Here is a 17,618-nt window from a genome sequence, read left to right on the forward strand (position 1 = left end):
TCTCAAATGTCAATTCCAATTCTTATACGTTAAATAATGGACTTACGCTGGACTTACGATTTACGTGGCGTATACGCTGTGGAATTGACATTTGAAATCGAGTGGATTTTATCTAAACCTGCTCTAAGTCCGTTAAGTAAATGTTGGGATGAGCATGAGTAATACGCGTAACGTACGTTTACGTTACGTTTACAATTCAGCAATGGTAAAAGTATGTTTACATACAAAATTTTTGGCAGGGTTACCATGAAATTGGTCCATCACAACAAATTTGACTACAATGGACATACGTTAAACACTTTATCGCTGTGCTGCATTTAGAAAATATTTTGACCAGCATGAAAAATATGCAGCTAAAGCGATTTTCCTAACAAAAACTCGCATAAGTTACCTTGTGAGTATTACAATACTAGAATTTAGACTAATGACCCTTTTATTACTTCTTTCCAGATCTTTCCACAACTAAAAAAACAACAAATGAAATGAAATTTACTTCAATTGCGCACACACAATGTTTTTAAGGCCTGGCTTGTTTGTCCGTCCCTCTTCTGACTAATGACAGCTGGCAGCGGGCAATTAACCAAAACTTAAAAAAAAATCTGTTTTCATTTTGGTTAAGTCAAGCATTTAAGAGATTTGTTGCTTGATTGTTATAAATTATGCTTATTTAAATAAATAAAAACAAAACTTAGTTTGCATCTTTTGTGTTGTTATTATTTTTTTTTTTTTTTTGAAAAATAAATATGTTTGTAGGGAAGTAGGGCTTAGTAGCCGGTTTAGTGGTTGCGGGGAATTTTATTTGGAATTTTTGTGGTTGGCTTTTTTTATGGCTACAACCAAAAATATTGGCATTTACAACACATACAAACATTCGTATGCAACAAAGAGCAATGGAGATGGGAAAAGAAACCACAAAAATCAACAACAACTCTCAGAGGGGAGACCTAAGTCAAGGTCGTGTCATGAACTTGTTACAGTCAAAGGCAGATTGCTTTTGGCATTTATGAGTTGTTTTTCGGGGGGCTTTGTTTTTGTGGATAATTATCTATTATGTTTTTGTTGTTGTTGTTTTTTTTCTTTGGAGGGGATTTAATATTCATAAACGTTATTATATCTACCCCCATTGATCAATGCTAGCGTTTTCATTTAACCCACTTCCATAGTTTTTTCCTCTCTCCCTCTCTCTCTCCCCCTATCCAAAGACAATGAATGCATTCATGCATTGTTAAATATTTTGTTTTGGAAGATGGTCTTCTTTTTGGACTTTTGTTTTGTTTTGAATTTGAATATTTGTAATTTTGGTATCTGCAGTTTCTTTTACTTCATTAGGGGTTATGTGGAAATTTCCATTTGAACATTTCATGCAATATCCAATTTTTATGGTTTTTTAATAAATCATGTTGCGATTTCACCCAAATGGGAATTTTGAAATATATATATGTATTAATATTGAATGTTTCATAATGCGGGTTTTTTTTTGAAAGTTTTAAAATGAAATTGGAAATTAAGTGGAACGAATGAATGGAGGGGAAAAGAGATTACACAATTTTTATGAAACACAGCAAAATCGGATTGGAAATACATATATTGTATATTCGGATTTTGTAAAAATCTTCCATAAAACTAAAAAATTCAAAGATGATATAAATAAATAAAAAATAAAACAATAAATTTCATTATAATTTTCCTAGCAAGTATATGGTCTGTTCCAGAACTGCAAGAATGTAAAAAATTTGCAATTTTCTTCGATATCATAAAGGGAAAATCGGTTATCGTAGTAAACAGATAACCGATTTCCCCTTTATGATATCGATATAGATTCTTGCAGGTACTGGAACAGAGCAATAGTTTGTATATTAAATATAAATCAATTAAATATGAGTAGGTAGGAAATGCCGGTTTTGTCAAAGACCATTAAAATAAGGCCAGGAATTTTCTCTGGGGCTCGGCGATAAACATAGTTTCGGCACAAATCTCAACGTCGGTTGTGTAGCTGGGTACTTGGAAGGACATACACCTCTAAAGATTGAACAAAACACATATTGGTGTTTAATGTTTGGATCAGACAATAGATGGCCGACGATGAAATATGCAGACGAAAGTCCGCAGAAAACATCTCAAACATGATAGATATGGCTTCAAAAATCTATTCCAAAGCATTTCCTTGGACATTGAATCGATAAAAAATCATCGAAAATCCTATAAAAGTCTCAGCTCTGATAGAGTATAACATAAGAATATGTCGTGATATGGATAGGCAACTTTTTCTTCATACCACCAACGCCACCTACCGAAATACAAAAGCAATGAAATTCCCCATCTTATTCTCATTATGTGTCTTTACTTGTAGCATTGACCAAAGACATAAAACTATAAAGATTGGACAAAATGCATATGGGCTTTAATTTTTCTATCAGTTAAAAAATATCAAGCGACATAACAGAAATGCATTGGAAATTTTAGAAAAATATGTTATTCCGGCGGAAATACGCGGAAGAAAATATCAGGTATGGTAGACATGCTCTCAAAAATATATTCCAGACCATTTTCTTGTACATTAAATCGATATAAATCAACAACAACCCTTTAAATGTGTCAGCTCTGTTAAAGTATAACATAATGCTATGCCAGGATATCGCGGCATAACATATTTGTCCGCTACTAGCGCCATCTATTGAAGAAAAGTAACAGTGTAATGTGTCATTTTATTATATGTCTTTGCATTGACACACCCATTAGGTGAGAGTCTAAGATAACTTTGATAACAGAGCCCCTGCGCATATGCATTAACATATTTCATGACTATTTCAGTATCCCCATTTCCTACCTACTTTCGGCATTTGCACCAAATTTCCCATAGCAAATCCGTTTTGGGTGATATTATGTCAACATTCTACATAATTTAATAAGGATCTCCATTGAAAATGAATTTGTAGACATATTATTTGAAATTCGTATAGATAAATAAATTATAAGGAAATGATGCCAATAAAAAATAATTTTAGATTTAAATAATAAAATTTCGCACATAAATTATTCCATTTCGAAAAGTTGTATATAAGTTTTTACCATTACAAATATATGTTCTCCTGGAAAATAAAACCCTACGGAGAACCCCTTTCTGTAGAAAATAAATGTTCTCTTTTATCACCTATGAGATGACATCCATCAATCCCAGCGGTTCAATTGTTGTTCTATGAAAATTTCTATGAAGAAAAGAAATGTCAAATGAAAAATTTTATAAAGGATATATTTTTAAATTCATATTTTAATAGAACAAGAATCCAGCCCCACGACTTTATATAAAGACATATTATAAAGTCGGTTAATGACAGAATTGACACTTTTATTAACATTTAACCGATTTTATCAATTCCATGTCCAAGGAAGTGTGCCAAAACAGACATTTAAATCTGTACATATCATATCTAATAGTTATTTATTTTCGAGATCAAAAATAGTGTGGATTATGGATTTTACCCCATATTTGTGGCCTTTGGTTTCTTTGGTACTAGACTGGGATTCTCTAACTCATTTTTTGATTATCGACAAAAATCGGTAACTTTCAAACGCAAAATTTTGATTAAAAAAAAAAACGAAATAAAGGTTGTCAACATTGGTATCTATCGGTAGGTCTTAGCGACGACTTTTATTTCGTCGCTAGATTACCGATAAGTTTTTTTAAATTATATGCACAGAAATTATATGCATTTGAAATTTACCTATTTTTTTCGGTAACTCAGAAAATGAGTTACAGAACTTTACTCCAGAAAAGTGTCTACACTATACGCGCCTGACATCAAGATTTTTGTCCCTCTAGCGGAAATTCCTTGAGCTATTTTAATGGATTATTGTCATCACCGGCATATCCTACCTACTTTCAAAACACTACGTGCCTGACATCAAGGTCTTTGTCTTAGCTAAGTTGATAAGCCCCCCCCTAGCGGAAATTCCTTGAACTATTTTAATGGATTATTGTCAACACCGCCATATCCTATCTACTGTCAAAACATGCCCAACGAACATTACAGAAATGAAGGGAATTACAGTTCGATAACCGACCTTTTATTGGTTTGTTTTAAATATTAACTCTAAATGTAATATTTCGTCCATTGACATTTCCTTCATTAAAATCGGCTTTGAAATTTGGAGAAAAAAATTATATATTTTTTTTTAAATTTAAACATATCAACAATATATAAAAATTTAATTATGGGAACATTTACAAATAAGTCGAATTTATCGCAATGTTACATAACATCACCTTTTAAACTGGGGGGTTCCGAGTTTTGCGTTAATGAAGCAAATTTCATTTTGATTATTTGTTTTGAATTGTTTTTTCTTGTTTGATATTTAAACCAAGTTAAGTGAATTTGAAATTTTTGTTGTTGTTTTTTGTAGATTGGCCATAAATAAGCAAAGGCATTTGAGCTATATGGGCTGCAAACCATGACTAGTTGAAAAGCCAGTATAACTTGCTTTAAGGCTGATGATGATGTTGCTGCTGATTTATGTTATGGTTTATTTGATTTAAACATCAGAGTAAAGGGACCGCGGCCAGAGATATGGGTATCCATGCTATGGATATGGTGTTGGCCTTTTGTGTGAAGACTTACAAAAAATTTGCAAAGCTGCACAAATATTTATCTTTTTTTGGAGGGGGCTATTTGAACAAAAATCAATTGTGGCTTTATTTGATTTAAATGCACTTTTAAGTGTTTATGCACACCATACAGACAATGTCAACAAATGGACAAGACGACAATGAAGACTGGAGATAAAGAGACTTCACTTAACACCAAGCCTCAACGCTTTTGTTTGTCATTGTATATCGTCTAAAAAAGCCAATAATGACTTAAAGATTATTTATGCATTATAAAGTGTAAATATCGATGTCTTTGTATGGGTGTGAGAGATTTTATATATATTTTTTACTATTTCCCTAAGACCTGACCAGTGATAATATGACGTTTACGTCACTGATTATTTTCTAATTGCAGTGCAAAATTATAGCAAACTGTTTGCCTGTTGCACATTGTACCCTGCCAGCCATGATGCGAACTTTATTGCCGGGATTATTGTTTTTTTTTTTTTGTTATTCTTCTTATTTACCTTGTAATTTATTCGAAATTGTTTCATTTTTTTTTTTTTTTTTTAATCAAAACAATTTATTTACATTGAATTATCGTAATGATCGGGAAGTAATCGATTTTATTCAATTCATTCATAATCGTGCCACACACATAGTTGTCAACATTTTTTGCGTCAAAATATTGAAATTTTGATGTACTACCTTTGTTCGCTTTGTTGTAATTACTTTGGTTGTTGTGAATAATTAAGGTTAGTGTAACCAAGCCATTAATTTGGAGCAGTTAACAGAGGTAACACAAACAAAAAAAAGTGATATTGAGGGTTATGTTTAATGGCAGTTTAAGTGTGTGACGTTAAGTTCAACTGGACAATGCAACAATGGTTTCAATGGGGTCTTAGTAATTTCAGATACAGTGGTAGCCAAGGGATGGCATTATATACGAAATTATTTTCTAGAAAAAAATATTAAACAAATATTAATATTTTCCAGAGAGGTTGTTTTTTAACTTTTCGTATAACAATATTTGCATATTCCACTTTATCTATGAATTCACATTGTCTATTTTTACCATCACTAATGTAAACATGCTTTTATTTAATCTCAATGATGTAAACGTTTTTGAAAGTTGACCGCAAAAATGCAACATTGAATTGAAGCTTGACAGCTTTACAATTACGTTACTTCTAAAAATAACTAACTGTGTTCTTTAGGTTTACTTAGATCGATTTTGGCCCTACACTAATTGGTTTTTTTTCCGAAGAAGCCAGCCACTGACTTTTTATGTATTTTCACCTTAATAACTGCCTTTTATGATTCCTTTTTTTGGAGAAATATTAAATAAAGATATAAAACTAGTATAACGGATATGCTTGTATAGAAAAAATAGAAATATGCTAAGTAATATTAATTGTTAGGGTGAAAGTACACAAAATGCTTTTTTTACTGTTTTAAATCATCGGCTGATTTCTTCACAGAGGTACAAAGGAGTTATACAGGGTGAGATTAAAAAAACTGCAACCAACTTCAGACTGCTGTCATTTCTAAGCCACTCGTTCGACAGCTATTAAAATTATTCCAGTGACAGCTGATTATATTGTCTTCAAGCGTACCAAAGCATTTTGGTGAGAATTTTCCAGAAAAAAAAATTATTATAAAATTCTTCGTGATGGAATACAAGCGTGGTAGTGTGATTTCTTTATATTTGGCTGGAAAACCACAAGTGGCTAACGTTAGAGCACTCCAGCGTTTAAATGTGAATACATATTTTGTGTCTCATACCATCGCTCGTTACTGGGATACTGGTAGCATAGCCCGACGTCAAGGAGGAAAACAGCAACCTCAGCAGAATATGGTTAAGAAGCGACTTGATCGCAACCCTTGTCGCAGTGGCCGAAAATGGTTCGTTATCTGAACATATCGCAATATTCCATTTTGCAAATATTGAAAAATGAGCTCGGGGTAAAGTCATTGAAATTCCAAAAAGTGCAAGAACTTACACCGCATCTGAGAGAAAATAGACTCAAAAGAGCTAAAGAGTTGTTTCGCTTGACCGAATGTGGTGAACTGCCGAATTTGATTTTTTCCAATGAGAAAACATTCGTTATCCCGCAGTTTGTAAACAAACTGAAAATGTGCACCTTTGGTCGCTCTTCGCTCGTATTAAACGACCGTGGCATCAGAATAAATGCCGAATATTATCGCGAAAGTATTCTGGAGGGTGTATTAAAGCATTGGCCAAGCAAACATTTTGGCCACAGACCTTGGACATTCTCAGCCACGCAGGACTCAGCACCATCGCATTCAGCACACGCCACCCAAGAATGGTTACAAAATGAGGTTCTTCGCTTCATTTTCAGCACACAATGGCCACCAAAATCTCCGGATAGCAATCCGTTGGATTTTTGTCTCTGGAGTATTTTGGAAAACAAGGTTGGCACTAAAAAATACCAAAGTGTCGATAACCTCAAGCAAGCGCTTCGTCGGAAATGGGCTAAAATACCGCAGATCAACATTCGGGCAGCGTGTGATGGTTTTATTGGCCGTTTAAAGGCCATGATTCGTGACAAAGGTGACCAATTCGAACAAATCTAAACTTATTCTAAAATTTGATGCTAATTCCGACATTTTTTTCTTTCATTCAATAAAATTAAAAAAAATGTGCAAATTATGGCGTTTGAGTTTGCTGCAGTTTTTTTATCTCACCCTATAGGTTGACATAGTTCGATTTTGGCCCTACGCTCCTTTGTTCTTTTTCGAAGAAGCCAGCCGTTAACTTAAACCTGTATTTTCACCTTTAGACGTAAGTTATTGAAATATTGTTCATGGATTTTGGAATCAATAAACCCAACTTGAATGAAATCGCTCCAATAACCCAAATATCCGTAATATATATTTAGGTATGAAAATATGGTGGTGGTAGAATCAAGAAGGTAAAATCCAGCGAACATATGTTTAAATTTTTTTTTTTCAAAATTTTTCGTTTGACAACATCTCATTGTCAAAATTTATATTTATTCACAGAAGTCAGAGATGGGAACCTGTTTTTTATCCAGTGAAATTTTACAAGGCAAATTACAGAAAATGCAGAGATGGATATGCTTATTTGTAATGACTTTACCTACATAATTTTACCATGGAAAAAAATCTTAGGAAAATGTTTTCGTTCAAATAATAACTCTATTCCAGAAGTGCAAGAATTTAAAAGTTTTTACTGCAAAGCTATTAGATTCTTGCAGGTTTTGAAACATAGCATATATTCGTATAAGAATTTTTTCGTATAAAATATATGGAAATATATTCCAATTTGATATTTTCAATACTTTCTGTACGAAAATATTCTTACAAAATGCATAAAACTAGTTTGAACTATTTCTTAACTTTTGATTTAGAGATTTACTAACCACACCTTATTATTTTGAAATCTTTATTTTGGAAGAATAACTTGTTTTTTTTTAGGTTGTAAAATATTGTTGTTGAATATTTCTCCCAGACGGCCAAGTGAATTGATTTTATTAGTTCATCCAAAAACCAGATATTCAATATCTTTCATCTTCATAATGAATTCTTTTCTGCATCTCTTCGATTTGCTAATTTATGCAAAACAAAAAAAGAAACACAGAAAATAACGAAAAACATCAAAACATTGTAGTTCAGGGTTAGATCCGAACTTGCTGCTGCTCCATGCCAATCATCAATCGGTTCATAACACTTTCTTAACGCAACATTCATTTCAAATCGCCCAACTATTTTGAATAACAGCCAGAGGCTATTGTCATTTTGGTGGTTGCCATCATCGAAAACAGAAATCAATAACCTATTAATATTTCAAAATCTTCCACCACTTTTTCAATCTATCACTCATTTTCGTTTATGAGCTCAGATAAAAAAAACAAAAAAAAAAAACAAATGAATGATAGGAGAAGTGGAAGATTTTGAAAATGATGTTGGCAAATAATTTGTATTTTAATGTCTCAGAAAAAAAAGAAACTATGAATTAGGGGGAATTACATATATTTAAATATGTAAAAAAGACAAAATGTGATGGACCTAATTTCTTCGAAATGGAAACGAAACTTGGCGAAAAATATCTGCTTACTTGGAAAAAAGAAATTTGAAGGTTCAATCGTTCATTTTCGGGTTAGCTTGCATTAGATAACTATAGTTTTCCTGTGAGTGAATATTTTGGTTCATTTTCTTCTCAGAGAGAATACAATTTCTCAGAGGGCACAAATATTCTCAGAGGCAACACAATATAAATAAGAAGAATGTAAAGAATGACGATTGAGTGACATGACACTTGGATTCGCCATATATCAGTAGTGGGATTCTCTAACTTATTTTTTGAGTTACCGACAAAAATCGGTAGCTTGGAAACATAAAATTTTGATATAAAAAAGAAGTTAAAGTTTACAACACTCGTAACTATCGGTATGCCTTAGCGACTACTGTACTATCGTCGATAACTTACCGACAAATTTCATTAATTGCCGAAAATTGAATTTTACCGATTTTTTTCGGTAACTCAGAAAATGAGTTACCGTGATACTGGTAGCGTAGGCCGACGTCAAGGAATTGGACGAAAAAAGAAACAGCAACATCAGCAGAAATGGTTCGAAAAATAAAGAAGCGACTTGATCGAAACCCGCTTCGCAGTGGCCGAAAAATGGCTCGTGAGCTGAACATATCGCAATATTCCATTCGGCAAATTTTAAAAAAATAGTTCGGGGTAAAGCCATTGAAATTCCAAAAAGTGCCGAATTTGGTTTTTTCCGATGAGAAAACATTTGTTGTCCTGCAGTTTGTAAACAAAACAAAATGATCGTGTTTACTTGCCAAAGAGGTTAGCTATGCACCTTCAGTTGGCCACCAGAACTCAAGTGCCGGCCATGGTTATGGTGTGGGCCGCCATAACAGCCGATGGTTGCTCTTCGCTCATATTAATCAACCGTGGCATCAGAATAAATTCCGAATATTATGACAAAAATATTCTGGAGGGTATATTGAGAGGCTTGGCCAAGCAAACATTTTGGACACAGACCTTGGACATTCCAATAAGACTCAGCACCATTGCACTCAGCACGCGCCACCCAAGAATGGTTACAAAATGAGGTTCCTTGCTTCATTTCCAGCGTACAATGGCCACCAAAATCTCCGGATACCAATCCGTTGGCCTATTGTGTCTGCAGTATTTTAGAAAGAAAGGTTGACATTAAAAAATACAAAAGTGTCGATCACCTCAAGCAAGCGCTTCGCCGGGAATGGGCCAATATACCGCAGAGCAACACTCAGGCAGCCTCTGACGGTTTCATTGGCCGTTTGAAGGCCATAATTCGTGCCAAAGGTGACCAATTCGAACAAATCTAAACTTATTCTAAAATTTGATGTTATTTCCGATATTTTATGCTTTCATTCAATGAAATTTGAAAAAAAAAATGCAAAAATTATGGCGTTTGACTTTGTTGCAGTTTTTTTTATCTCTTGGTATTTGGTTATGCATAAGAAGTTTTATTTGGACTTTTGTAGACCAATATAGACCAAATTCATCTTCTGAAAACATACTAAAGATATTCCGATCTTGTTCTCTTATTGGAAAAATTACATTGACCTTGTATTTGTATTGGATATTTGCTCTTCCATCTGACGACCATTGAAGGGAAATATTTTGGCCTTTATTTTTAAACCATTTAGTTTTCTGCAAGAGCACATATCTTTTCCTACCTTTTTTTAATAATTCACAGAACAGTTTCCTCCTAAGACCTGTTCTGAAATGCCTATAGGGTTATATTTTTGCCTTCTTTTAAAAGACCTATCAACATTTCTATAAATGTTAGTTTTTAGTCTTTTATGGGAATATCTAATTGATCTTCAAGGTGAAGGATTATCTGAACTTCCTTGAGAATATCCATTTAGCCTTTTAAGGGAAGAGCTAGTTAGTTCTCTATTAAAATGATTTTATGATTTTTAAGTTGTTAGATCTTTTTGTCCTTTTAAAGGAGACCCATATTGGTCTTTGATAAGAATCCTTTTTTTGAAGATGCTTAAGGAAGAGCCTTTGAAGCATTCTATTGGACTGATTGTAAGAAAACTTCAGTAAGAAAACTTATTTGGTCATACATGAGAAGACCTCTTTTAATATATTTACATTTCCTATTAAAGGTCATATTTTGTATCAAACTTGAAGAATTATTAAGTCTTTTATAAATTGATTTTGGGAAGGCTTAATAGGCCTTAATTAGAAAATCTATTTAAAAACTATATTTTCCAAAATGAACCGAACCGAAAAAAAAATTCCTTACTTATTTACAAAAATTATGGGGAAGCATGAAATTAAATTTTTATTTTTGAAGACTAAAATTACTATCCTTGGTATCCTACGGCGATAAGGATAATGCCATTGAAATTCCCCCTAAAGTAGGAATTTCCCTAAAGTAGTTGAACAATTTGCCTTCTACATGCCATTGCTTAAGTTCCTTGGTTGAAGACTATTAAAAATTCCTTCATTCCACCAATTTTTTGGCTTTCTCTGAGAAATACCAACAATTTGTGATATTGACATTTATTTTCGCCAAAAAAAGAAAAAAAAAACAATAGTCAACCCTTGAAATAACATTTGACGTTAGATGACGGATAACATTTTTATACTTGACAAACTGACCACAAAAACAAATAAATGATGGACTTGATGACAGCAATAAAACTCATTGAAATGGTTTCACATCATTAAAAACTCTCGATTTTGCAAAATCGTTCATGGGCAAAAGAGGAAGAGAGAAATTGGGCCTTAGGCTTATGATGTGGAGCCACAGACACTCATGGCAAGTTGCTGTCTTAAGTCTTTCGTTTTTCAATCACTTCAACATGACTTTCATTTCTTTATTTTTATTTCAACGATATTAGTTTCTGTTTTTACTTAAATTTTTTTTCATTTTATTTATTAATTACCTTTCGACTTTGTAAATCATGATTCCAAAAAATTAGTTATGTTTCAATATTAATTTTTATTTTTGTTGTTGTTTTTGTTCACGTTTAATTTTTTTTTTTGCTAACGTTATGAACACGTCGTCTTCACACGTTTTTCAGTTTGTTAACAGGTCCGTTGTTGTTTTGAAAAAAAGGTTAGTTAGATTCGTTATTCAGCTTGGCTAAGTTAATTAAAAACAAGACACAAATGTGATGCGGTCTGTTGTATCCACCATGAAAATGAAACACTTGAAGTTGATTGGATGGCGTCCGGGCCAAGACTGAACATTTGCTTGCTGCGTTCGGCGAATATGAATGGCTGATCATCAAAATTGAAACACAAACCACGGCGACGTGAGCTGAAACGCTGACGTTCGATATAGTGGCTGCAGTATGGAGTGTGGAGAAACGAAATTGTAGCAGCGCTAGTAACAACAGTAGCGGTAATCGGCATCCATGGCGTTGAGAAGAAAAAACAAAACCAAAAATCGAATGCAATCTTCTCAATGCTTCAAATGAAAAAGCCTTACAAAATCCCAAAAAATACAACAAAACTCGTTCTTGATTAAAATTGTCCAAAAACACAAACAAACCAAAAACAAAAAAAAAAAAACAACGATGAAGTTTTTGGGAAAGATGAATGGTTGAGTGAATGACCAACAGTGGTTTGTGCAATGCTCGCAAATGATATGCGAGAAATTGGTAAATAAAAAACAAAAAATGATATTCACCTGTCACCATATTAAAAAAAAAATCCAAAAAATAAATGACACTTTTTTCTCCTAAAGAAAACTGGAGATCAGCACAGTTTTAAAGATGGGGAACCCTAACAAATATTAAAGCGCCAATATTTCCAAATTGCACCAAAATAAATCCTCATATCTTTCTTAATCCTTATTTGTTTTTTCTAAATTGGGCTCCAGTTTTGTCTAAACCATGCATGAACAACCAAAAATGCAAAAAAAAAAAAAATTAAGGAAAATCTTATTTTTGTTCGCCGTATTTTTGTTGGCATACCTCCTCATTCTCAATGAATCTAGAGCATGAAAGGAATTTCTTGCACTCAATTCCGCAATATGTGAGCTATCTCACTGTTTTTGGTGCCATGACATATTCAAAATATCCAAAATGGACTTAAGAGTCAAGACTTAATACCGTGGCGCCCAATTAATATATTCATTACAAGAGAAACCTAATGTTTCCTTACCCCATGTCAAAAAGACACAACGGATAAGTTTGGGATTCTCTATGATCTATTATATGCTATAAAATAAAACAAGTAAGAAAATATTAAGTTCTCCCGGCCCGAACTTTTAATACCCTCCACAATTGGGTAAAGGAAACGTTTTTATATACAAGTATCTGAATTCAAACGTGTTCACTTTAAACTACAAATATCTTTAATATTCTTTGGATAATGCTGACAAACTTTTCAAAAAACCATAAAGTGGGTGAGACCGTTGGGGTCCATACCGAAACGAGAGATGAAAAAACTGCAACCAACTTCAGACTGCTGTTATTTCTAAGCCACTCGTTCGACAGCTTTTAAAATTATTCCAGTGACAGCTTATTATATAGTTTAGAAGTGTATAAAAGCACTTTGGTTAGAATTTTCCAGAAAAAAAGTTATTCGTGATGGAATTCAAGCGTGATAATGTGATTTCCTTATATTTGGCTGGAAATCCACAAGTGGTTATCGTTAGAGACCTCTAGCATTTAAATGTGAATAAATCTTTTGTGTCTCGTACCATCGCTCGTTATCGTGATACTGGTAGCGTAGACCGACGTGAAGGAAGTGAACAGAAGAAAACACTAACATAAGCAGAATGGTTCGAAAAGTAAAGAAGCGACTTGATCAGAACGCAGTGGCCGAAAACTGATTCGTGAGCTGAACATATTCCATTCGGCAAATATTGAAAAATTAGCTCGGGTTAAAGCCATTAAGGTTTCAAAAAGTGCCAGAACTTACACCGCAACTGAAAAAAGATATACTCAAAAGAGCTAACGAAGAGCTGCTTCGCTTGGCTGAAAGTGGTGAACTGCCGAATTTGCTTTTCTCCGATGAGAAAACATTCGTTGTCCAGTAGTTTGTAAACAAACAAAATGATCGTGTTTACTTGCCAAGGAGGTCAGCTGTAAATGTGCACCTTCGGTTGGCCACCAGAACTCAAGCGCCGACCATGGTGTCTGGAGTATTTTGGAAAGCAAGGTTGGCACTAAAAAATACCAAAGTGTCGATCACCTCAAGCAAGCGCTTCGCCGGGAATGGACTAAAATACCGCAGAGCAACACTCGGGCAGCGTGTGTGTCATTGGCAGTTTTAAGGCCATAATTCGTGCCAAAGGTGAACAATTCGAACAAATCTAAATTTATTCCAAAATTTGATGTTATTTCCGACATTTTTTGCTTTCATTCAATAACATTTAAAAAAGGTAAAAATGATGGCGTTTGTCTTGTTGCAGTTTTTTTATCTCGCCCTGTATATGTCGATAGCGGCACTGAAAGTTTTAAGCTCCTTTACCATTAAGTCTAGGGATGTTTTTGAATGCAGGAGATCCTTGGAAAAAACTGGGTTGTCTATCAAGCTCTGTTGGATTCCTGGTCATTACAATATTCCAGGCAACGATATTTCAGACGAATTGGCTAGCTAGGGTCCAAATCAGCCATCATTGAAGTTGAGAACTCGGTTAAACCACCCCTGTGCCACTTCTTCCAGGTATTTCATAGACATTGCTCTGAGAGGAATCAACAAAAATGGCTGGATGAAAGGTGATCTAGTGTCTCCAAGATTTCAGATGAATTGGCTAGGCTAGGTCCGAATCAGCCATCATTGAAGTTGAGAACTCAGAACTCAGTTAAACCACCCCTATGACACTTCCTCCAGGTATTTTATAGACATTGCTCTGAGAGGAATCAACAAAAATGGCTGGATGAAAGGTGATCTAGTGTCTCCAAGAGAATCTGGTCCATGCTCTCTGAGAAGAGAAAAAAATCGTTATTGTCCTTGTCGAAACCAGATTTAAAACTTGTGGATGGCATAATCACAAGTCTCAGCAAGGTGAGGGCAATGACCTCGAAATGGAACAGCGATTATATTGATTACTCTAGAATCTATCAAGTCGAAAAAGTAATTGAGACGATCGAACATTTACTCTGCCACTGTCCAGCACTCATTAACGTGAAACACAGGTTAGCGGGGAACAACTGCCACACTACTTGTCTCTAAAAACTGACTGTAAATGAGAACCGAATCCAATCTCCCTCTTCGATTGTCAATTCTATTCTCTGGATCGGTTCGACTGGATCAATTTTTAGTGAGAAAGGATTACAACCGCTAGCACTGACTATAAATGAGAATAGAATCCAATCTCCCTCTTCGATTGTCAATTTTATTCTCTGGATCGGTGGTGAGAAAAGAAAGAACAACCTTTCTCTTTGAATGCAGTTTCAATTCTCGATCCGGCTAGAAGGATCAATGTAACTGAGAATAGAGTCCAATCTCCATCTTCGATTTTCAACTCTATTCTCTATTCGGCTCGACTGGAGCAATGTTTAGTGATAAAGGAACCGCTCGCTTGGGTGTAGATTCAATTCTAGATTTAATTTAAAAATATGTATCTTAAGTACTACTGAAACAAATCTAACTTAACCTAATCGCAGGCACACAATTATTCTTATATATTCTAATATTGAATGGAGAACATAGCTTGACATTTCATTCAAGTGGTCTTGTACATCTACTGAGCTCATCGATATATGTGCGTGTGGGTCAGCGCACAAGATCACCGAATTGTTCAAATGTGGTGCTTTATGGCGGCTGGGAATTATGTATTTTTATAATATTTATTGTTTATTGCTAGATTTTACCGGCGCCTCATCCGCACTCAAAAGTATGTAGAAAGTATTTTGAACACTGACTCTACAGTAATTCTTCAATTATCCTGAAGACTTAAGTGGCTAAAGACGACACCGTAAAATGTCTAGTCGTGGATTGCCCTTATAACTCCGATTCCTATTAACAACATCTCCACCTTTTCCACCAATCTTTCTTTCTTTAGGATGAACGCAATGGACCAGCAGACTCTCCAGCAAATGGCAACCACGGGTTCTTTAATCTAGCATATCCTTATTTCAGAGGTTGTTCGATGTGAGAGACTTAATGTAAAAATTATTACGCCAAAAACACTAGAAATTGTTGCAAGGCCAGACACTTCCGAATTACTTTATTTATGTTTTATTTTTTTAATACAAATAATTTAGGAAAAAAAACTGCTAAGATTTTAGTTTCACTATCTAATATTAATACAATGTCTGGTATTAAATCCCCGCTTTCACTGAGACCTACCCAAACATCGCTTACAATATTGGTGGAGTCGGACCCACCTTAATTTGCTTACATTGTCAATGTTCTTTTGGGAAGAAGCCACTCAAAAAAGTTTTTTATGTAACCTTACCTTCGAGTATGTAGGAGGCTTCCTTATACTATATTCTCATTGGAATTTGAACTAAGGACACGATTCGTAATTTATAGCAACATAATTATTTCTTACTATTTATATTCACGCAGCGAAAGTCTGCCCGAAATCCACTGACAATGAAAGCGAAAGTTAGATGGGTCACTGGTGTTATTTTATTTGGGTCACTGGTGGATACAATCCCATTTTAGCCTCAAATAGTTCAGTGATTGCGGATTTATATGTATATTATTGAAAATATAGAATTTGTCGGGACAAATTATAGATTTAAAAAAAAAATAAAACACAATGATTCTACTGTCCTGTTTTTGTAAACGAAGGGTAAGGTAAACATTTTTTTAAAATCACACATTATCGGTCCCACCTTACGTTAACCTGTGAAAACTTGTAATAATAGATTTAAAATGGATTTTAACAGCCTTTGTATGAATATATTGCGCCATTTCCCACAGTTTGAATAATTTAAGAGCTTCTCATAGGCTTAGGAATTTACTTTTTAATTTTTGTCGGTTTTTTCTTCATTTGACGAATATTTTTACTTTAAATTTTGCTTTTTTAGTGAGCTGTAAAAGTTCATATACATACAACACCCAAGGCATTACAAGTTATATATTAATGGGAAAATATTAGTTTTCAAATGAAACGTAAAGAATGACAACATTTTCGAAAGTGTTTAATTGTATTTGTGTCGGATTTCCCATCATAATAGTTACTTGCAATATAAAACAGCCACTTGAATTGTTTAACTGACCACAATTTCAAAACGTAAAGATATTTTTAGAAATAATAAAGTTTAATACTATTTCTAAAAATATCTCTCAAAATGAATTAATTACATTGATGTTTCAAATTACATTTTAAATGCGCCACCAAATACTACCTCGCATTACGTTGTCATTAAGACAAAAACTTCGTCCATAATTTTTTTTTGTCCGCTGAAAAGTTATTTTAGTGTTTTGGTGAGAATTTTTAATTTGATTAAGTTAAATGAAACAATCAGTAGTTTTTTTTAACTTCAATCGCTCAAAGGTTATGATACATATGAAGCTTGACATCGTAGCATGGCATATTAATGTCAAATTATAAAGGAAAATGACGACAGGATTCGAGTGCGGCTCTGACATTCCTTTATATCTTATCAATAAATATGCCACCCCATGATGTATAGATCTATGGTATAATTAAGAAAGTTGTACAAAATACTTTGTACATACATTTGAGTGCGGATGAGGCGCTGCGAAATTATAGCAGTAAACAATAAATATTCTAAAATTACATAATTCCCAGCCGCCATAAAACAACACATGTGGACGATTTGGTGATCTTGTGCGCTGACGCATACGATAATGTGTGAGATAATAAAGGTTGCGCTCAGTATATATACAAAACAACTTGAATGATATGTCAAGCAGCCCTGCTATGTTCTCCATTCAATATTAGAATAGATAAGAATAATTGTGTGGCTGCGATTAGGTTAAGTTAGACTAGTTTCAGTAGTACTTAAGAAACATATTTTTAAATAAAATCTAGAATTGAAACAACATCCAAGTCATTTGGTTGGTTTTCTTTTCTCGCATTTGGTCCTTCGAGGC

The 17,618-nt window shown here is 33.9% G+C and overlaps 1 protein-coding gene across 2 annotated transcripts in view; it reads right to left on the reverse strand.

Annotated features, from left to right (window-relative positions):
• LOC101895587 (putative fatty acyl-CoA reductase CG5065) overlaps positions 1-11,852 on the reverse strand; it is a 45,976-nt gene extending 34,124 nt beyond the window's left edge. Inside the window, exon 1 of one of the 2 annotated variants that reach the window (XM_005175980.4) lies at positions 11,534-11,850. In XM_005175980.4, the coding sequence (XP_005176037.1) occupies positions 11,534-11,553 (20 nt within the window). In that variant the 5' untranslated portion in view covers positions 11,554-11,850. Of the gene's footprint in view, positions 1-11,533 lie in introns of both variants that reach the window. The other variant, XM_005175979.4, reaches the window with a different exon arrangement.
• Positions 11,853-17,618: the final 5,766 nt, after the last annotated feature.

Source organism: Musca domestica, unplaced genomic scaffold (assembly GCF_030504385.1).
Source record: "Musca domestica strain aabys unplaced genomic scaffold, Musca_domestica.polishedcontigs.V.1.1 48, whole genome shotgun sequence".
In the NCBI taxonomy this organism is placed as follows: Eukaryota; Metazoa; Arthropoda; class Insecta; order Diptera; family Muscidae; genus Musca; species Musca domestica.